The sequence below is a fragment of the Phyllobates terribilis genome, unplaced genomic scaffold, assembly GCF_046119375.1.
Source record: "Phyllobates terribilis strain yellow unplaced genomic scaffold, ASM4611937v1 Scaffold_11__3_contigs__length_659146591, whole genome shotgun sequence".
Classification (NCBI taxonomy): Eukaryota; Metazoa; Chordata; class Amphibia; order Anura; family Dendrobatidae; genus Phyllobates; species Phyllobates terribilis.
The window spans coordinates 544,422,114-544,445,005 of record NW_027362771.1 but is presented as its reverse complement, the minus strand read 5'-3'; the positions used below and the strand labels follow the sequence as shown (position 1 = coordinate 544,445,005).

The 22,892-nt window shown below is 44.6% G+C and overlaps 1 protein-coding gene across 5 annotated transcripts in view; it reads right to left on the bottom strand.

Moving 5' to 3' along the window:
- The window catches only part of TACC1 (transforming acidic coiled-coil containing protein 1), a 131,997-nt gene that overhangs the window by 44,536 nt on the left and 64,569 nt on the right, over nt 1-22,892 (bottom strand). The window contains exons 1-2 of one of the 5 annotated variants that reach the window (XM_073653925.1): nt 19,605-19,999; nt 7,401-7,477 (exon numbers count right to left, since the gene is read on the bottom strand). In XM_073653925.1, coding sequence (XP_073510026.1) covers nt 7,401-7,477; nt 19,605-19,720 — 193 coding nt within the window. In that variant the 5' untranslated portion in view covers nt 19,721-19,999. Of the gene's footprint in view, nt 1-7,400; nt 7,478-19,604; nt 20,000-22,892 lie in introns of those variants that run through there. The other 4 variants (XM_073653926.1, XM_073653928.1, XM_073653929.1 and 1 more) reach the window with 4 other exon arrangements.

Sequence of the window (22,892 nt, the reverse complement as noted above, 5' to 3'; positions counted from 1 at the left end):
TCTGTGAGGCACATGTGTCAACATGATCATTGCACCCCTAGATGAATTCAAACCATTCCAGCAAAATCTGCTTTCCAATATGGCATTTCTTCCCTTCTGAGCTTTTCACTGTGCCTCAAAAGTAGTTTTCGGCCACATATGGGGTATTGGCCCTGATCTTTATCACAATAAATGACACCACACTTTCCCCAATACCGGCGATACGCTGCCTCGGAGTAACCCTTGACTCTGCCCTGTCCTTCAAACCCCACATCCAAGCTCTCGCCACCTCCTGTCGCTCAAAAATGTTTCCAGAATCCGTCCTTTCCTCAACCCTCAATCTACTAAACTGCTTGTGCATGCCCTCAACATCTCCCGCCTCGACTACAGCAACATTCTCCTTTGTGGCCTACCTGCTAACACTCTCGCACCCCTCCAGTCCATCTTCAACTCTGCTGCGTGACTGATTCATTTCTCGCCTCGCTACTCCTCCGCTACCCCCCTTTGCAAATCTCTTCACTGGCTCCCAATTGCCCAGCGTATCCAGTTCAAACTACTAACACTGACCTACAAAGCCATCCATAACCTCTCTCCACCGTACATCTCTGAACTACTCTCCCGATATATTCCCTCACGTAATCTCTGGTCCTCCCATGACCTCCTCCTCTCCTCCACACTTTTTCGTTCCTCACCCAATCGCCTCCAAGACTTCTCCCGAATATCCCCCATCCTATGGAATTCTGTGCCTCAACACGTCCGATTAACCGCCACTTTTGGATCTTTCAGAAAGAACCTGAAAACCAATCTCTTCAAACAAGCCTACAACTTGCCATGACCTCGCTTGCTGCCACCTCAACAACACCGGGGCTACTGGAACCCTCCAACCTACTGTCTCCTTCCCAGTTCCTGTAGAATGTAAGCCCGCAAGGGCAGGGTCCTCTTCCCTCCGTACCAGTCTATCATTGTTAGTTTGTTTATTGTAAGTGATATGTGTATTTGGTATGTAACCCCTTCTTATGTACAGCACCATGGAATCAATGGCGCTATATAAATAAATAAAGTTTACTCAAGAGAAAATGAGCCATACAAATTGTTCCGGAATTTCTCCTATTATCCCTTTTGAAAATTAAAAACTTGGGACCAAAGCAACATTTTAGTGGGAAAAAAAAATGGTAATTTTCCACTTACTCAGACCAGTGTTATACAATTCTGTGAATCGCTTGAAAGTTAAAAATGTTCAGTACACCCCTAGATGAATTCGAAAGGTGTAGTTTCTAAAAGTGGGTCATTTGTGGGGGGGTTTCTGCTGTTTTGGCATGTCAGGGGCTCCTCAAATGTGACATGGCATCCGCAATCTATTTCAGTCAAAAATTGAGCTCCTTCCCCTCCGAGCCCTGCCGTGCGCCCAAACAGTAGTTTTCCATCACATGTGGGGTATCGGTGCACTCAGGAGAAATTGCACAACAAATTGTGTGGTCCATTTACCCTTGTGAAAATAAAACATTTGGCGAAAAACCAACATTTTTGTAGGAAAAATGTATTTTTTCATTTTCACGGTTCAACGTTATAAAAATCTGAAGAACCTGTCTGTTCAAGGTGCTCATCACACCGGTAGATAAGGTCCTGTAGTGGTGCAGTTTTCAAAATGGGGCCACTTATGGGGTTGGGGGAGTTTCCACTGTTTAGGCAAATCAGGGGCTCTCCAAAACACAACATGGCATCCGCTATAGATTCCAGCCATTTTTGTGTTCCAGAAGTCAAATAGTGCTCCTTCCCTTCCGAGCCCTGCAGATACCCCCAAACAGTAGTTTTCCACCACATATTTCGGGTATTGGCATACTCAGGAGAAATATTATGGCCCCTTTTTCTCCTGTTATCCTTGTGAAAAATGCTAAATCAACATTTTTGTGGGAAAAAGTAACATTTTCATTTATTCCTTCCGCATTACTTTAACTCCTGTGAAGCACCTGATGGATTAATAAACTTACTGAATGGTTTTGAGCACCTTGAGGGGTGCAGTTTTTAAAATTGTGTCACTTTTGGGTATTTACTGTCATAAAGGCCCTTCAAAATCACTTCAAATGTGATGTGGTCACTGAAAAAGAAAAATTGGTTTTGTAAATTTTGTTGGAAAATTGAGAAATTTGTTGATCAACTTTCAACCTTTCTAGCCCCCAAAAAAGTATTTTTCAAAAATTATGCCAATGTAAAGTATATTTGTGGGAAATGTTATGTATTACCCATTTTGTGTGATTTAACTCTCCGATTTAAAGGGCATAAAATGAAAAGTTTAAAAATTGCGAAATTTTCAACATTTTTGCCAAAATTCCAATATTTTCACAAATAAAAACGCAAAAAATATCAGCCTAAATTTATCACTAACATGAAGTACAATGTGTCGCGAAAAAAAATCTCAGAGTCAGGGGGATCTGTTGAAGCGTTCCAGAGTTATTATCTCAAAGTGACAGTGGTCAGACTTGTAAAATTGGCCTGGTCATAATGGTGAAAACAGGCTCAGGGGTGAAGGGGTTAATTAATGTCGACTAATACAAGGACTTCAATTGAATCCATATATATTTAATCTGATGGTGATACAGGTAGCACTAGTCTCAACTGATCACAGAGTAAAAAGAGGCCATTATTCTTTTTTGAGAGTATTTTAGAAAATTTAAGCTGACCACTGGTCTATGGGCACTAAGAACGTATACATGAGGCCAGCTAATGTCCATGACTACAGATCTGTACAAGATCACAAAGGAAAGGACATCCAGTCTTATCAGAGAGATATTACACATCAATGAAACATTTTCCACTCCAGGAATTCTTGCCATTTTTTTTTTCTATGGGTGCTTTAACAAGGAACCTGACCAATGAAGGGTTAAGAAGTCAGATGCCTTGTTGAAGCAGCCATAGAAAAAATGCCAAGAATCCTTCCAGTAGAGAATGTTCCTGACATTTATTTCCAGTGCGGGCTGGTATGTGGTCTGAGGAGACACCAAATATTCAATGCAAAATGCAAACAAGACAGAAATAGGCCAACGACATAAAGGAACATAACCCCCAGGCAGAACCGCAGAGGAACCCAACACGATGGAGGGGTACCTACGAGAACAGTAGTGGAGTAACAAGGAGATGTATGGATTAATAGGAGGAGATATAGGGAGAGGAATACATACATTATATATATATATAGTAAGGTGGCAAGGTGGCTAATGGTCGCATAGCTGATGGCAGATATGTATCCCAGAGATGGCTGATCTCTGATGTAACCCGGAGTGTTTTCTCTAGTGCACGCATGCACTAAGAGGACTAATTGTTGCACCTGGGACCGGGTTACGGGTAGCTGTGAAGAGTTGGGCGGGTCTAGCTACCCACATACCTCACCTCTGGGTGTGGTTAACAGCCTATAAAATGGGGGCTGTGTTGTCTCCAGACTGAGCTGTGTGCTGGATACACACCATCCTGTGTGACCACAGGTCCGGTTTACCAGTGACTTTGCTTAAAGGACTGTTTTCTTTGTTTTTGCCTGCACTAAAGGCTGTTAGTTTGCTTTTTACTTTCTGACCGGTTTATGAAGCCAATAAACCGTTCTGGACATTTAAAGGAACATGCCTCCTGTTTGCCTCACATCGCACCCGAGTGAGTACAATCCCTACAATATACACACACACACACACACACACACACACACACAGAAAAGTGTATACATATTACTTTTCCACGTTACGCCCACAAGCTTAAATGTATTTTCTTTTTATGTAATATACCAACACAAAGTAGCAAGTATTTGTGAAGTGTAAAGGGAATGGTACATGGTTTTCTAATTATTTTTTAAATATAAATCTGAAAATTGTGACGTGCATTTCAGCCCCATGTAGTCTGATACCCCTAAATAAAATCCTGAGTGACCAATTGCCCCCAGAAGTCACAATTAGTAAATTGAGTCCACCTGTGTGTAATTTATTCTCAGTATAACTACAGCTGTTCTGTGAAGGCCTCAGAGGTTTGTGCGAGAACATTAGGGATCAAACAGCATCATGAAAACCAAGGAACACACCAGACAGGTCAGGGATAAAGTTGTGCAGAAGAGTAATGCAGGGTTAGGTTATAAAACAAATAGCCCAAGCTCTGAACATCTCACAGAGCACTGTTCAATGCATCATCCAAAAAATGGAAGGAGTATGGCACAACTGCAAACCTACCAAGATTAAACTGACATCCCAAGCAAGAAGAGCACAGTTAGTTAGAGAAGAAGCAAAGAGGCCCATGGTCACTCTGGAGGAGCTACAGAGATCCACAGCTCAGGTGGGAGAATCTGTCCACAGAACAACTGTTAGTTGTATAATCCACAAATCTGGCTTTTAGGGAAGAGTGGCAAGAAGAAAGTAAATTTTGATAGCAAGCCTTAAGACGTCCCATTTGCAGTTTGCAAAAAGCCATGTAGGAGATACAGCCAGCATGTGGAAAAAGGTTCTTTGGTCAGAGGAGACCAAAGTAGAACTTTCTGGGCTAAATGCAAAATGTTATAGTGTATATGGCAGAAAACTAACATTGCACACACCCTGAAAACACCATCCCTGCAGTCAAACGTGGTGGCAGCATGATGATGTGGGGATGCTTTTTTTCTGCAATGACAGGGAAGCTGATCAGAGTTGATGGAAAGATGGATGGAGCTAAATACAGGGCAATCCTGGAGGAAAACCTGTTTTAGGCTGCAAAAGACTTGAGACTGGGTCGTAGATTCACCTTCCAGCAGGACAACAACCCTAAAACATCCTACCAGAACTACAATGGATGGTTTAGATCAAACTATAATCATGTGTGTGAACGGCCCAAATTTAAAAGAGAAACTTTGGCACTCCAATATGCTGCAAAGAGTTTTCATTGAAACAATACCCCATTTGGCAAAACAGAAGTAAGTAAGCCCAACGTTTCAACCTTCATAGTCTTTATCAAGGTTTTTAGTCTGCTAGTGCGGTGTGCCTTCAGGATAGACGTAGCGGTAAATATTGCTATTTACCAGAGCTGTAGAGTCGGTAAGCCAAACCTACTGACTCCGACCCCCCTAATACATGGCTCATGTTTAAGTGATAAATTTCCTGTAGCACAGATTCATCTCAGCTAAAAGTCTAGATCCTTAGATCAGGAATAGGGCAGACATTTATAGGACATTTCATAACTTTCCCAAATTCTTATGAAAAAATATTCCCCACAAAGTGCATTGAACTACTGTACCCAATTTCTTATATATTTTAGGAGTCGGAGTTGGTCCATTTTATACCAACTCGATCAAAATGGGCTCCGACTCCACGACTCCGATTTCACAGCCCTGCTATTTACACAGCACTATTTACCGCTACGTCTATCCTGAAGGCACCCCACACTAGCAGACTAAAAACCTTGATAAAGACCATAAAAGTCAAAACGTTGGGTTTACTTACTTCTGTTTTGCCAAATAGGGTATTGCAGCATATTGGAGTGCTGAAGTTTCTCTTTTAAATTTGGAATCTATTTCGTCAGAGCACCCGTACTTTACAGTGAGCGACCCCTCATTATCTCTATATGTGAACGTCACAGTCCAGACCTAAATCCCATCCAGAATCTGTGGCAAGACCTGTAAATTGCTGATCACAGACGTCTCCATCCAATCTCACTGAGCGAGAGCGAGTGTGCAAAGAAGGGGCAGAAATGTCACCTCTAGATGTGCAAAGCTGGAAGAGACAGACCCAAAACAACGCACAGACACACACACACACACACACACACACTTCTATACATATTACATATATAAAACACATAAATATGGACATGAGTGTTTGGGGTGATTCACGCTGCAGAATGTAGAATATTTTTAGAGTCCTCGGATCCTGTGAGTCATTCGCCCACATACTGTGCATCTGAATCATAAACCGGGGAAAACAAGCTGTCAGGAAGCGTGAAAGCTTTTATATTGTGGAGATGAGCCGATCAGTCACACGATACGGGGAACAGAGCACAAAAAAGCAGCGCAGGCGGCTTCGCATAGAGATGCTCTGCACTGTTGTACTGGAAGACGCCAGGGGCTTCCAGAGGAGACTCTGGGCGGTACATTTATACTTGGGTCCAGGAGCCTATAGATGCCCCATGACTCCTCTGCCCACATAAGATGACAAAGTCTTATAAATTGGATATGAGAGTTGGGGGACCCTTTTAGATATTTTGCACAATGAACATGATCTCAGATTTAAAGGGACTGCAGGAGATAGTCACAAAGCGCTCGGCTTTCTCTGCCCGTCCCATAGAGAATGAATGGAGAAGCGAATCGAGCAAGTGCGCACTAGTGCTCCATTCAGACGGGGGGACAAAAGTGCCTTAGTTCTGATGATCAGTGAGGCTCTCATGGGACGGACCCCCACTGATCTAGAAGTTATCACCTAACCTATGGATAGGTGATAATGTCCTGTTATCGGAATACCCCTTTAAGGCAGGTCATGCAACCAAAGATCGCTTTATTCTCCTCCTACATTGCAGCATAATGCAGGTGAATGAGATCAAACTGTGATCCGCAAGGTGCCACGATTCACTATTCAGTGCATTGCAGTAGCTTAGGTATCCATGGTTGCGATCACCATTAGCTAACTGTCATTAGGAGTAATCGTAACCATGGATATCTAAGCTATTGCAATGCCCTGCACATGGGGTAAGCGACATAGCTAATCAGAAGAACTATACTGCATTCCTAATTAGAGTCATTTCATAATATATTTACATATTGGGGTAGGATGTTGGAGATGGGAATAGCCCTTTACCATACCAGATTTATACAAGAATGATCCTATTCAGTGGCAAGATTCAGAGATCTTGGAATTGGTGAAGACTTCATACAGAACACTATTAGAGGCTCCAGTAATGGTGGAATTGTATTATCAGACACCTAAAATCTGAGTGCCTAAGGATGGCCATACATTTTCCATACCTGTCAGCTGAGTGTCAGTTCAGACAACTGCTATTCCTCATTACCCCACTATACACATGAAGACTAAATTTGGCTGGTGCACATGTGATCCCAAAAGTTGGAGGGCAAGACACTGTTCTCAAAGCGATAAGACACCATCAATGGTGTCTGGCAGAGGATAAGGCATACTGAAATTAAACATGTCCAATCTTTTTTTTTTTTTTTTCTTATACACATGAGTGACTGGTCCCATTAAAATTGATGGCTCTGCCGACCTAGGTGTGATGTGTATGGCCACTTTAACTAAATCCTGTAGCACAGTACAAACAGAGTGGGTCCCATCTGCCCATACAAATACCCATACACGTAGGGGACGTATACAGTTGCTGCAATGGGCACCACGCGTAGTGACACCAGCCAGCGTGAGCGGTCAGAGGACTTGTCCTTGTGCTACACCGCCTCAATGTGCATCCGCTCATCCGGTTACCTTGAGTTTGCTCCTTGACAGGTGAAGGGATGGGAGTATCGGCTTCAGGCGTGTCAAAGCTTCCCTCTGAGTCCGACCTGTGGAAGACAGTAAACCAGTTCTATTAGATTCCTGGCATTATTTCTTAAGAGATAAACATCCTTTTGTCTAATCAGGCATCTGAGCTGCATCTCTAAAAAGAGTGAAGAATTCACAGGCAAGAGAAAACTGCATCAAAGACAACAAAAATCAGAAATAAATAGGAGGTCCTTAAAGGGGTGGCCTCTCAAAAGATCTTTAGGCTAGGATACATCCCAGCATCTATCTCCAGAATATGGATCCTCCATTCCCCCATTGCAGCTGGCGTCCTACCACCAATCAGTGGACATATGCACCAGTTCTCTCCATTCATTGCTATGGGGAGTTCCAAATATGGCCGAGACTACTTGTGCCACCTCCTCTCTACTCACTGGTGGCCAGACGCCAGCTACAATGGGGGGGGAACCCCCATCCTGGAAATGTAGGGTAGTTCCCACTTCTATCGGACATTTATGGCATATACTTTGAATATGCCATAAATATCTTTCATGAGAAACAACTCGACAGAGAAGGACAACTTTAAGCTTTTCGAAAAAAAAAGTTGGGCACCCAATGAATGGCAAATCTGCACCTTGGCTGAATAACTCTTGGAGATGGAGTGACCACCAAACTAAAGGGGTATTTCTGTTATTGACAGCATATGGGTAAGATGTGCTCTCACTGGGGATCTCAACTCCAGGCCACACCACCAATCCCGAGAATGAATGGCATGCAGCTCTGAAGTAGTGATGCTTCCCCCTCATATTTTTTTCCCCCATGCACAATGGCGCTCTCAGATACCATGCTGTGAAGGAAATTACAGCTGGTCCTATTCACTTTCATGGAGCTGCTTCACAACAGTTAACAGGAAATGCCCCGGCGCAGAGAAAAAAACTAAACAAGCGCTGAGCCTAGCTTTATTCTCAAAATCAATGAGGGTCCCACCAACAATCATCAACCCTTTCACAAAATAGGATGACCTAAGTCAGCTAAGGGTGCATAATGTGGGCTTCATATTTGATAGATCCCAGGCATGTTACACAGCCAGCATCGGCTGCTAACAGCAGCGACTAGAGTTGACCTCCAATTGCTGCTGTTTAGCCATTTAAATGCCACGATCAATCTCTGACAGCAGCAGTTAATTAAAGCATTTGCACTGCACAATCGTTCCAGCATCCTTCAACGTCCCCCTATGGAGAGCCGATGGTAGCTGCAGCAGCGAAAGGCCCCACCATCTTGGTGAATCTGTCTCGCCCCCGGGGGCCTTACTGTCTGCGGCAGTATATATTTATCACGGTGGCTGGCCCAGGGCGGACAGTGCACAAAAAGGGGTAGCAATTAATAATAAAAGTTCAGATAGTTCGTGACGCCACCTGTGGGGTCTGGTGAACGTCACCAGCGCTGCAGCAGTCCTCTGAGGCAGGTGACAAGGCAGCTAAAGATGGTACAGCTCCCCACAGGTGGAGCGGGCCTCAGGGCAGTGTAGATAGATGAATGGATGGGTGCGCTGGGCGTTGTGGTGCAGGTAGATGGCACAGCAAGAGTAACGGACAGAGACAGGGGGTTTTGCTTCGTTACCTTTACTGGTACAGCTGGTAGATACGGTCCAGGGTACTCTAGGTGAAGGGCGCACTTTTGGACTTCTCCCCAGGGAGCGGGTATAAGGCCTCCTGATCAGTGTCTGCCTCTGTGTAGCTCCTGGCCAGCCTGCAACTGGGCCTAGCTTATGTGTCCTGCTTTTACTTAACCTGTTGCTCTGAGGTAGGACCTCCGGTTGGTAACCACTCTCCCTGGACGTCGGGGCCTTCGTGGTTCCTGGTCCTGTGAGTCTAGCTTCAGGTTTGCCAGGGACTTGTAGTCCTCCTGAGATTCCGGTTAACCCTACTGGGTGTAAAGGGTTCCTGTAGGCTCGGACCCGGTGTCCGGTAAATGTACTGGTGTGAGCCTGGTATGCTCCTCTGCCCCCTTAGTTCCACTCTTTTTCTCCTCGCCGTCGGCCACACTCTGGGCCCTCAATAGGCTTCAGTACTGCTGGAGGCCTAGCTTGCCTCACACAGCAGCCTGCGTGCTGCTCACACTCTGAGCACTAACTAGTCTAAGCTGCCTGGCTCCACCTTCCCTTTATATATCCCTATCAGGGCTCCCTCTGCTGGTATGAGGTGGAAGGTGGAGGTGTTTGCATGTAGTGAGGGCCTCTTGTGGAGAAATCCAGCCATGCACCCTTCTGGGTTCTGTGGCATCATGCGCAGCAGGGCGCCACAAATCCCAAGAAGCCCAGTCTATGGACGGTCCTCATAGTAGATCAGTATTTGTACTGAGGAATTGCAAAGTACAAGCGATCAAATGAAAGAAGGTTCAAGTCTACTAGGGGGGCTTAAAAAAAAAAGAAAAAAGAAAAAAAAAAAAAGGTTTTAAAACCTAATCAAATCAGTTTTCAATCAAATGAACGAATGGTTTAAAGTCCCGTAGGGGGACTAAAAAAAATTAAATAAAATAAACTAGGTTTTCAAAAATATTTTAAAATGATAAAGAAACTAAAAAAAATATATATATATGCTTCTTAAAATAACCCTTTAAATGATGGGATATGCTATTCTAACCAACAGTCCAGATTTTTCCAAGACAAACTTGGGGACCAAATCTTTAAAAAGGGGTGGTGTTTGGCAAAACCACACCCAATCGTGGGTGTTCCTGTGTGCAGAGTTTAAACCCATCAGTTTTCGACTCCTGCAGACTCTACTGTTCGTCTGGTCAGCACAGAAAACAATATAGGCAAGAAATAACAGCAGAGGATTTCCTTTCCTTTTTCCCCCCAGGTCCTCGGATTGCAGCCAGCAGTTACATGATAACCATATGGTTCTAGCATAGAGTACAGTAAGTAATAACCCCGCACACCGTGACGAGACGTGTGCAGAACACAAAGTCTGCACACATCACGGAGGATACCCCGAGGTCTCGTGTATTAAAGTGATAGCCATGGCAGATGTAGACTCCTATATTGCAGCTGTTTGACCCGACCTCGCAAAGTTGTCAGCAGGTGACTACACAACCGATGACCTCGCTCGCCCCAGGAGACTGACAGCAAAGCACAAGTGTCACCAGTCTCCATTACCATGATGATAAAAAAAATAAAAAAAAAGTTATGAACTTGTCAATAAGCTTTCTTCAATTTCTCACCATTTTTAAATTATATACAGTACAGACCAAAAGTTTGGACACACCTCATTTAAAGATTTTTCTGTATTTTCATGACTATGAAAATTGTACATTCGCACTGAAGGCATCAAAACTATGAATTAACACATGTGGAATTATATACTTAACAAAAAAGTGTGAAACAACTGAAAATATGTCTTATATTCTAGGTTCTTCAAAGTAGCCACCTTTTGCTTTGATGACTGCTTTGCACACTCTTGGCATTCTCTCGATGAGCTTCAAGAGGTAATCACCGGAAATGGTCTTCCAACAATCTTGAAGCAGTTCCCAGAGATGCTTAGCACTTCTTGGCCCTTTTGCCTTCACTCTGCGGTCCAGCTCACCCCAAACCATCTCGATTGGGTTCAGGTCTGGTGACTGTGGAGGCCAGGTCATCTGGCGTAGCCCCCATCACTCTCCTTGGTCAAATAGCCCTTACACAGCCTGGAGGTGTGTTTGGGGTCATTGTCCTGTTGAAAAATAAATGATGGTCCAACTAAATGCAAACCGGATGGAATAGCATGCCGCTGCAAGATGCTGTGGTAGCCATGCTGGTTCAGTATGCCTTCAATTTTGAATAAATCCCCAACAGTGTCACCAGCAAAGCACCCCCACACCATTACACCTCCTCCTCCATGCTTCACGGTGGGAACCAGGCATGTAGAGTCCATCCGTTCACCTTTTCTGCGTCGCACAAAGACACGGTGGTTGGAACCAAAGATCTCAAATTTGGACTCATCAGACCAAAGCACAGATTTCCACTGGTCTAATGTCCATTCCTTGTGTTCTTTAGCCCAAACAAGTCTCTTCTGCTTGTTGCCTGTCCTTAGCAGTGGTTTCCTAGCAGCTATTTTACTATAAAGGCCTGCTGCACAAAGTCTCCTCTTAACAGTTGTTGTAGAGAGGAGTCTGCTGCTAGAACTCTGTGTGGGATTGACCTGGTCTCTAATCTGAGCTGCTGTTAACCTGCGATTTCTGAGGCTGGTGACTCAGATAAACTTATCCTCAGAAGTAGAGGTGACTCTTGGTCTTCCTTTCCTGGGGCGGTCCTCATGTGAGCCAGTTTCTTTGTAGTGCTTGATGGTTTTTGCAACTGCACTTGGGGGCACTTTCAAAGTTTGCCCAATTTTTCGGACTGACTGACCTTCATTTCTTAAAGTAATGATGGCCACTCATTTTTCTTTACTTAGAATTTGTATTATGGCAAGAAAAAAGCAGCTAACAGTCTATTCAGTAGGACTATCAGCTGTGTATCCACCAGACTTCTGCACAACACAACTGATGGTCCCAACCCCATTTATAAGGCAAGAAATCCCACTTATTAAACCTGACAGGGCACACCTGTGAAATGAAAACCATTTCCGGTGACTACCTCTTGAAGCTCATCAAGAGAATGCCAAGAGTGTGCAAAGCAGTCATCAAAGCAAAAGGTGGCTACTTTGAAGAACCTAGAATATAATATAATATTTTCAGTTGTTTCACACTTTTTTGTGAAGTATATAATTCCACATGTGTTAATTCATAGTTTTGATGCCTTCAGTGTGAATGTACAATTTTCATAGTCATGAAAATACAGAAAAATCTTTAAATGAGGTGTGTCCTGTATATATACACACACACACACACAAGAGCGAGGAGAGTGTTGTTTTTTTTCTGTGTATGAATGTGTGGGATCTCATATTGTATATAGGGGGCTATGTGAGGGCTCATACTGTATATAAGGGTACTGTCTTTAGGATCATACTGTACATAGGGAGGCTGTGGGTGGGGGCTCATACTGCATATAGGCAGGGGTACTTGTGGGCTCATCCTACATATCAGGAGGCTATATGTGAACTCATACTATATACAGGATATTGTCTGGGTGCTTGTGCTGAATATAGGCAGGGGTACTTGTGGGCTCATACTGTATATAGGGGCTGTGTGGGGGCCCATATTGTATATAGGGGGCTCTGTATGGGTGCTCATACTGTATATAGGGGCTCATACTGTATATAGGATATCTGGGGGGCTCATACGGCAAAAGGGGGGGGTGTCAGCATACTTTTCAATATTAAAGGATACTTAGAATTAATATTTTATTTATATAGTTAATATGTTAATTAATTTCAGCCTATTGGTTCGGCCCTTCACAACAGTTGCAATCTCTTATGTGGCCCCTTGGGAAAATTAATTGCCCCCCCCCCTCCCTAGACTGGACATCATTGTAGCAGGCCGTCTGCAATGTACTAGTATTGGAGTATGTGCACACTGAGTTTTTGGAGCAGAAACTCTTCAAATCCTCCTCCAAATGTCAAAACTCGGTGGGCACATCCTCTTAGGCTTGAACAAGTCTTGGCCTCTGGATGCCAACAAGAATGCTGACACTGACAGCGAGCAGACTGAGGAATTGAAACACAAAGTATCTTAGAAGATGATTATTTTTTTTTTCGTCACTATTTTTCTTAGTACGCTAATACAGAAGCGATGCCAGCTATGCCCAGCCGGAGGCCTCGTGCTGCCCATGTGTGTGCAGCCACAGCCCCCAGATCTGAGCAGCCTGAGAGGGTGCAGTTCCTGCTCCATGTTAGAGAACCGTCAGGAGCTCTTTCTCTTGTACACATATTTGTGGTCATTTTTCTTTTTATACATATTTTGCCAAAAACAAGAAAATCTTGGCAAAAAAGACCCAACATGAAGGGAATGCGGACCACAAAAATGACGGTAGAAACAAGCCGTAGTAGCTGAACGGGAAGTTGTTTTCTGAGTCAATGATCAAAAATGGACCCTCTCATAATGTCACCATCTCGGTCAGCCTAAGTGCTATGTATTTGTAAGGCGTCATTCACATGGCCAATTTCCTGACCCCAACTCAACACAGCCTGATATGTGCATACAGCACAGTCAGGAGACCCACAGTCAGTCCGGAAGTCAGACACGTGAATGCAAATTGATAAGCAAATGGTTTCCTGCTAGAGACCACCACAGAAGTCCCCAGCTGGCCGTGCATGAATGCTTGCCATCTCCCCAACCCCTCCACTCCCATAAACACATGGAGATTAAGCGCAGTGTTCATATGTTTTCAATGGGGAAAGGGATTATAAGGTCCCATACACATTAGGTAAAAGTTTGCTGAAACTGCATACTTATGCAGGATTGGTCAGCCATCTATTGTGCAGGTAGACCTCCAGATAGTTCAGATATCAGCTCTTTCAGAGAACACGAGCGTTCCTGTGTATGGGAGGATATTTCAGCCAACAACTATCAACTATGTATATCACCAACTTAAGATCTCTCTGGTCACAGCTAACCTTCCCTGAGACAAAAGTAACTGGGCATGCGGATATTCAATATGCCCAACCTTTTTTTCTATAGATGAGATCTGGACTTTGTAGAACAGTCATGTACTGCACAATATAGACCTAATATTTCTGTAAGTGCTGTTTTAGGCCATATAGGTCAACAATTTGGTGCCCTGGAACAAAATACAGATAGTGGCAGGTAAAGCTCAGTGTGAACATTTTTTCTGGAATTATTTATTTATTATTTAACGGCCTTTGGCTTGATCTTGAGCCATGGTGACTTAATGGATGAACAATATGTAGAAAGATTGATCGTGTGCGACACTAGACAGGTCCACCAGGGACTTCTATGCAATTATCTTGATGGTATCAAGCCATTGAGTTGCTGGTCTTCCTCTTCGCCTTGTTCCTTCTAGTCTTCCGACCATGATGTCCTTCTCCAGGGATTGCTCTCTTCGTATGAGGAGTCCAAAGTAGGCAGGTCGTAGTTTAGTGATCCTCGCTTTGAGTGACATATATGGCTTGATTTGTTCCAAAATTTGTTTGTTCTTCTTGCCATCCATGGTCTTGATAACATCCTTCTCCAGCACCACACTTTGAAGGTGTTGATTCTTCTTCTGCCTTGTTTCTTTATCGGCCAGGTCTCTCATCCATATGTTACAACAGAAAAGACCAATCTATGTATGAGCCGTGTCTTCGTCTTCAGTGAAATGTTCCTCAATTTGAAGACCTTGTCCAGTGACTTCATTGTTGATTTGTCCACTGCTCTTCTCCTATTGACTTCCGGTGTCACCTCTGCATCTTTAGTGATCATTGATCCGAGTAGGTTAAAGTCCTTTACCACTTCCAGTTAGCATTTCTTTCCAGGGACGGACATACCATTGGGGCCTAAGACGTAAGAGGGGTACTTACACCTCCAGAACAGGTGAGATTGTGTATTATTATGAGCTTTTGGACTGCAAAGGGCCCATATATTGTTCATGCACAAGGGCCCTCTTCTGTGACTTCACTCCGGCTCCTTTCTATGGCATGTCCATATTCCCTGAATATTTATTTGGATGATGCCAAAGCCTCCAGAATCCTGCTTTCCAAGAGCATTCGGGAAAATTGATGACTCTTGCGAGAATCATGGAAGTTTCCCCATTTTCTGAAAGCCTCCTAGGCTTGTGGAAAAGTTGGAAAATATGTATTAAAGGGAACTTGTTGGGCGATTCATGGTGTCCAAACCACGATGCACATTTGCAGCCAGGTTTTTTCTTCTCTGAAATACTCCAGCATTTAAGAGAAAATCTACTTTGAAGATCCAACAGAGCACTTGACTAGTCTGACGGTTCTTCCTAGCGCTGCAGCTGCTGATTGACTGGTTTCTCCTTATGTACATTGAGGGAGAGACCTGTCAATAGCAGCTGCAGCACTTGGAAGAACAGTCTGGAGTGGTGCCGGACTAGTCAGGTCTCCGGAGGGCTGTGGTCCCTGGACAGATCTTCAAAGTATATTTTCTCTAAAACGTGAGTGGTTGCAATCATGCTCTCGGACCTCCTTAAATATGTTTTAAAACCCTGTCAAATAGAGTAATAATATGACTATTTACATAGAAAGCCATCAAAGCCCCCCCCCCGTCCTATGTATTCATGAAGGGGACAGTTTTATTATAGACTTGTTCTATGGGCCCGTGATGTAAAACCATACACTGGAGCTAAAAAAAAAAAAAAAAAAAAAAAAAAAAAAAAAAGCTTTAACCTAATCACAATCCTTACGTGATCCTGGTCATCTACGCATGGAGGGAAAGATATACCAAAAAGTGCTTGATTCAATAAACACACAAAAAAACGCAAAAAATGGAGGCAGCACTCAAAGGGTCCAACAAATGTGGAGTTTTACTCACCCATTTATCTGCAACGTTTCAACTACTTACTGAAACTTTATCAAGAAAAGTCTTGAGAAGCTGAAATGTGGCAATTTTTTGGACCACTCGTCTACATTTTTGCACATCCAGAGGACTTTCTTGGCTGTTGCCCTAGGACTGAGGACAGTGCTGCCTTTGCTTGTTTATTAATTAAGACAAAGAGGAAACCTCTTGAAGATAAGCCCTGGTCATCACTGTCTTCATAAGTCAGGGCAAAATCTTCTCTCGAGCACATTCCCTTCCATGACTCTCTCCACAATGGAGCCGCTCTACAGCCAGTGGCGTTACTTGAAGCTTGTGGCCCCCAATGCACAATATCAAACAGGATGCCAACTATAAGGCTATGTTCACACGTTGCGTTTTTTCATGCAAATTGTAAGCTGCGTTTTACAGTACCAGCAAAAGCTATGAGATTTCAGAAATCTCATGCAGACACATAGTTTTTTTTCTTCCTGACTGATTTGGAAAACTGCTGCGTTTTTGCAAACTGCAGCATGTCACTTCTTTCAGCGTTTTTTTTCACCCATTGAGTAAGTGAAAAAACGCACCAAAAAATGCAGGTATTGGGTTTTGCTGTATTTTTGGTGCCAAAACCTAAGGAAGTTGCATCATCTTTTTTTTTTTTTTGAAGGGGCACTAAACTTTATCAGTATGCATGCCCAAGAGACAATAAAAAAAGCAGCAAAAGCTGCTTCTTTACTGCCGAGAGAGCAGGTTTTGCCTGCAGAAAAAAAAAACACAGCAAAATCGCAACGTGTGAACATAGCCTAACAGGTTTTCAATAGTAATCTTTTCATATGGGGCAGAGGCACCTTTTGGGCCCCCTAGGGTCCAGGACCTGGTGAGTCTACAGCTTTAAGGTTTTACAATGGAGCTGTTAGCGGTTAGTGACATTTCCTTCCTATTTCTTCAGTGTCTCAGTCTTTCTGTAAGCGCTGCAAATTCACTCTCTGTGCAGGAGCGATGGTGACATGCCGAGAATAATAAGAGTGACGAGCAGCATTCCTCATGCCGGGAAAAAAATATATAATAATAATAATGAAAATTAAATATATAGCGCCTCACAGCAATGATCAAAATAAGGTGGGCAATAGCGGTGCCAGGTATTGCTGACGCGCCCCCTGGGCCGAGGGGGTTACTCGGCAGCTGGGCCTATGGATGCCAGTGGGGGATATCACGGTGGCTGGCCCGTTCCGTGGCCCAGGGCGGTCCATAAAAAGAGGGATTATTTATAGGGGGTTTGCAAAGTTCGAGACGCCACCTGTGGTGTCTGGTAAGGATTACCAGCGCTGCGACAGTCCTCTGAGGCAGGTGTTTGGGCAGCTTTGTTAGGACGGCTCCCCACAGGTGGAGCGGGTCTCAGGGCAGTGTAGGGGTAGATGGTGAATGCTGGTGAGAGATGGCAGGACGGTCCTGGAGGAAAGACGGACACTCACACGGGGGGGGGTAAGCTTCAGTACCTTTACTGGTGATGATGCAGGCACGGTCCAGGGTACTCCAGGTGAAGGGCGCACTTTTGGACGCTCCCCAGTGAGCGGGTATAGGGCCTCCTGATCCGTGGCTTTACTCGCTAAGCTTCTGACCTGCCTGGAGCTAGGCCTAGCTTGGTTACTGCCTCTCTCTGCACCTGCTGACATGGTGGTAGGGCCTTCTCTTGAAGATCACTCTCCCTGGTCGCTGGGGCCTTCGTGACTCCTAGCTCTGGTACTGTAGTCAGCGTTTGGTAAACCTGGGACCTGTAGTCCTCCAGGGGTTCCGGTGGTCCCTACTGGGTATAAAGGGACCGCGTAGGCGCGGACCCTGTGTCCAGTGTATATCTCGGGGTGAGCCTGGTATGCTGCTCTGCCCCCTCGCTACTTCTTCCTTCTCCTCTCGCCTTCAGACACACTCAGGGCCCTCACTAGGCTTCCACTAGTGCTGTGGCCTTGGCTCGCCTAAGCACAGCAGCCAGCGTGCTGCCTCTTCACTGGTCTAAGTGCCAGCACACTCTCTCCCTGACTGAGAGACTGACTAACTGCCTGGCTCCACCCTCAATATATATATCCCTAACGGGCTCCCTCTGTTGGTATGAGGTGGTAGGGTGGAGGTGTGTGAATGTGTGAGGGCCTCTTGTGGACAAGTCTATCCATGCACCCTTCTGGGTTCTGTGGCACCAGTGCGCCACATTGCCACCCAGAAGAGAGGAGTCTGGTGTCTGATTCTTCTCTCCTGGTGCCCGTGTGACAGCTTCATGGTCTGTATCTCCTTGCATATAGCCACTAATATAAAGAGAAGGCCCAATAGTCTTATATGAAGTGAGATGATATCTGACGATGCCATTAAAGTATACAAGAACCTTAAATCCTGAATCCCGCAGCAGATGCATGGCGCCATTTTATTTTTAACCAAAAGACCCAGCGGTGCCATTTATAACAACATTATTCTGCATTGTAGCACAACCACCAGGAAATATTAGGATTTTCTAAGGAGATCAGATATATGGAGATTAATCTTGATATTTACATTTATAGAACATACAGTTATTATCCGCTATTTCTAGTGCTCCAAAGCAATGGGATGTGATGGAGAATAGATCGAGGCGGTGGTCAGCTATAGGCAATCCCATCTAACACGCCCGAGATCCAGGGTTGTAATTTTCGTACCAGTTGTGGATCTCCGAACCCAAATTCAACAGCTTCATACACGCCTATGAGCCCGCCGAGTCCGGGTGAGGAGATCCGGAACCAGTCCTGAAATCATCGTCCATACCCAAACCATAAATGTTGGATGTATAAAGCTTCCTTACGTTTCCTTCTTTCAAAAAAAACAGCTCCACACCTATTCAGAGACCGTTTGTGGTATTGCAGCTCAGCCCCAGTCACTTCAGGGAAGCTGAGATGCAATACCAGTCATAAGCAATGGACAGGTATGGGGCCATTTCTGGAAAAAAAAAAAAAAGCTATGCTTTTCTCTAAGCCTCTGCTTAGGGAAAGGGTTGCTACTTTTGCTGCTGGAGAAACATGGCGCCCACTCAAATGAATGGGCCATCATGCAACACATGGACTTATTAAGTCCGCCAACGCAGGAGCCATTTTTTTGCAGTAGCATTATGCTCTGGTTTATTTGGGTAAATCCCCTTTATAAACTCCAATAGATTCTCCCCATTTAGAGAAGGGGTTGTCTCAACTTTGCAAGTTATCATGTGTGCACAGGATAGATGATGACCTGTTTTTTTGGAGGTGTCCGACCACTGGGACCCCCATTGATCTAAAAACTTCTCATCTCGTCACCCCCAAGGAAAATAAGCATTTACAGTATGGCAATCACCATAATCAGACGTGATCCGTGGGGCAGCCACTATCTGGGGGGGGGGGGGGGGACTAATCCCCCTGAAATTTCCATCAGCAGCAACATGTCATCTCATTTCAGTATGGGGGAAAAAGTGTATGTATGTATGTGTATATATATATATATATATATATATATCGGACACACAGGCAGGTTTTAGTGGAGATTAAATAACCTAGTGGAATCCATGTTTTTTTTGGAAATACAGAAAACAGATTATATAGGACAACCCATTCATGCCCAATAATAGGCGCTATATCCTTTATAATCAGCTGCCATTTACAATATACCATGCCAAGATATGAGACCAAAGATGTAGCAGAGCTGAATCTGTCACTTCTTTACGACCGCAGTCCTACGTAAAACCAAGGCTTCGTCGTTACCATCCATTGCTACATAGAGATATCGTTACAATATTGAGGATTTCATACTACTCACCCAGACTCATGTTCCTCCTCATCCTCGGCGGTCTCCTCTCCAGAACCTCTCACGGCTGACCATGTCCATTTTGCCCACTGGACTGGTGACAGCATCTGCCAAGGACTGAACGCCATTCTGCGGCTTATCTCCAGATACTACTCCCCCAGAGCAATGTACCCCTGCTCAATACTGGAGGTGCATGCTAGATATCCCAAATCCTGCCTTCCCCTGGGTCCTGTGGGAACCTGAGCCTCTCTGATGTTGCAAGGAAGATGCCTCTCCCCTGTTCTGCCTGTGTAGCTGGGAATCAGCTGTCTGGCATGTCTCTGCTATCCCTCCCCCTAGCAGACTGAACTACTGCACATAGCAGGGAGGATCAAAGCCCACACAGCTCTGCAAATGCAAAATGCACTACATATATATAAATGCATTAGCCATTTTGGCCCTTTATAGGAGCCTTATTATTGATCATGTAACCACTCAACAGGTTTCATTCCTGCAACAAACTGCTACATTGTATCAATCGCTTTGTTTACCAAACACAGATCTTCTTAACCCTTTAATGCTCCTCCCTAAAAACATAAATTGCTGCACCACATCCAACCCCCGATACGTACTATTACACAAAGGGGAAATGAACGCCCATTGGGCCAAAAAAGTAGATTAGAGAAATTCACCTCAGTTTGTTTTTTTTACATCCACCCCTTTCTTTGAGAGTTGAATGGTTTAGTCCTGAATTGTAGAGGAATTAGAAGAACAGAAAAAAAAAGTGATGGGAAACCTGCAAAGTAAAGTGTATTCTGCAGCTGTTCAGACACAGCTTCCTGCCCACACAGCTCCTGGGCACTGGCAGGGGAAGTGCGCCCAGCTGTGGCTCCCTCCTCAGATACATTGTGTGCTTTTGGTTTTATTCTTTGGAAGAACCTTTGTTATTTCCTTTCTTTCTTATTTGCAACACAATAGGAAATATTGAGGAGAATCCTGGGAATGTGGAGAGCCCCAGGCCCTGGAGTGAAGGGCGGAAAAGTTCCATGGTAAGGGCTTATTCACACCTCAGTAATTGGTCAGTATTTTGCATCAGTGTTTGTATGCCAAAACCAGGACTGGAATTGAAAGATTGAGACCTGTGCTGTGTTTTGAAGACGCTCCTGGTTTTGGCATACAAATACTGATCAAAAATAAATATGTAAATTGCCTCTTCTTAATATCCCAGAGGAGGATTGCATGGCTTATAAGTCTCCTCACACTGGTATGTCACTCTACACAAGGAGAGACATTACCACTTAGATCCTGTTAAAAAATACTGATGTGTGAATAAAGCCTAAAGCAGATAGAAGTCTATGGTGTGGGCCAAAATCCACCATTACATCCATCACTCATCATCTTGTACCCGTCAGGTTGGTGGACCATATTACCGGGGAATTGTCCAGTGGGCCCTAGCTTTGACACAATAATGGACCCAAAAGGGTCAGGACAGGAGAAAATAATTCCCTCTAGAGGTGATTTTTGGGTCAATTCATATCTCTTTCGCTGTTGCAAGTCTATGTTCGTAGTGTAATCTGCAGCACGTCTTTACTCCAGACCCAACAGCTATCACTCAGGTCATCTCCAGAGGGGAACACGCACAGCTTCATCCAGGTGCCTGCTCCACCTCCTCAGCAGGCCCTGCGGCTCTGTTTGGCCACTAAAGTTCTACTGATGTTCCTGCACCACTAGCCCCACGGTAGACCGTCATACAGGTCTACCGGCCCTAACATGAGCAGGGTGCCACCGGTTAACCCTTGGCAGTAAAATGCGCAAACTATAGACATATGGCCAAAGTATGGACTCACGCCAGGTGCTTATATGTCAGCTCCACCTTCTCCTGAGTGTGAGATACGCTAGCCGCGTCACTGTTCAAATCAAACGCATTTAAAAAAAAAACAACCTCACTTAAAAACACCTTAGCGTTCCCATGCTGAATACTTCATTTTGCAGATTTTCTGCACCTATTAGATAAATCATAGTGATGAGCGAGCATGCTCGCTACTGCTCGGTGCTCGCCCGAGCATCTCACTGCTCGAGATGCTCGGCGCTCTGCGAGTATTTCCGGGTTGCTCGGGTCCCCTCCCTGCATGTTTGGTGCTCTTTAGAGCGCCAATGAACATGCAGGGATTGTCTGCCACTCACTGTAATGCCGCAGCCATGTTGGTTGTGGCATTACAGTGATTGGCTGTCCGCACAGCATCATCAGGTCTATATCAGACCTGGCGCCGCCATGCTCGTCACAGTCACTCCGGATCAGACAGTGTAGGGAGAGCTGCTGCTGTGTCAGGGAGAGATTTGCTTGTTTCTTAGTTAGTGTAGGTGTACCACAACATATTCTTCACATATTCATCTCAACTAACAGTCCTTCTGAGGACTAATCCAGCTGCAGGCAGTCAGGCAGTGTATGTGGCAGACTGCAGTGCACATAGCAAGATGCTCCATTCCAGCTCTGTCTTCTCTTGGTGCTTTTACAGATATTTCTAGAATTAGCCCCAGGTATCAGGGAACAGGAATAATTTTTTTTGGATCTTAATCCTGATTATTTGCTTCAAAAGCAATCCAGAGAACACCGTTTTTCTGAGCCATTTGCTTGTTGGCACTGCAGAATACAGCCAGGTCCTTTCCATATTACAGCTCTAACAATCCATCTATTTAAAACTTTGGTTTGTCGGTCACACGGATCATATATAATTGTCTGAAAATTCTGCCATTTCTGGCCTCCATTGAAATTCTGTTGCAGTGTGTCAGCAAAGTTATTGACACGAGGTCGGCGCTGTTAAAAATAGTTGCCTACAGGCCAGCTATTTAAAACCGTGGTTTTCCATCACACGTATCACATATCACTGCGGTTATAATCCAGCCATTTGTACTGAACGTGGAAAATATTGTCCTCCATTTAAAATGGGCAAGGCGCGTGGCAAGGGACGAGGAAGTGGACGTGATGGTGCATGCATAGGACGAGGCTGAGGGCGTGGGCTAGCTGAAATTATGCCACAACAAACACCCACATCTTCTCACTCGAACTTCCTGTCCAAATTAATAGGGGACCGGAAAACACCAATATTGAACACAGAGCAGTGTGAAAATGTTATTGGTTGGATAGCAGATAATGCTTCCAGTCACTTAGCCACCACCACCACCACCCTGTCTTCCACACGGTCAAGTCTCAGTAGCCGTGAGTCTGGACCGCATATTCCTCACCCTGATCCTCCTTCCTCCCACCATGCCGAGTGCCCGGAGATAATTGATCCCACACTTGGACACTCTGAAGAGCTGTTC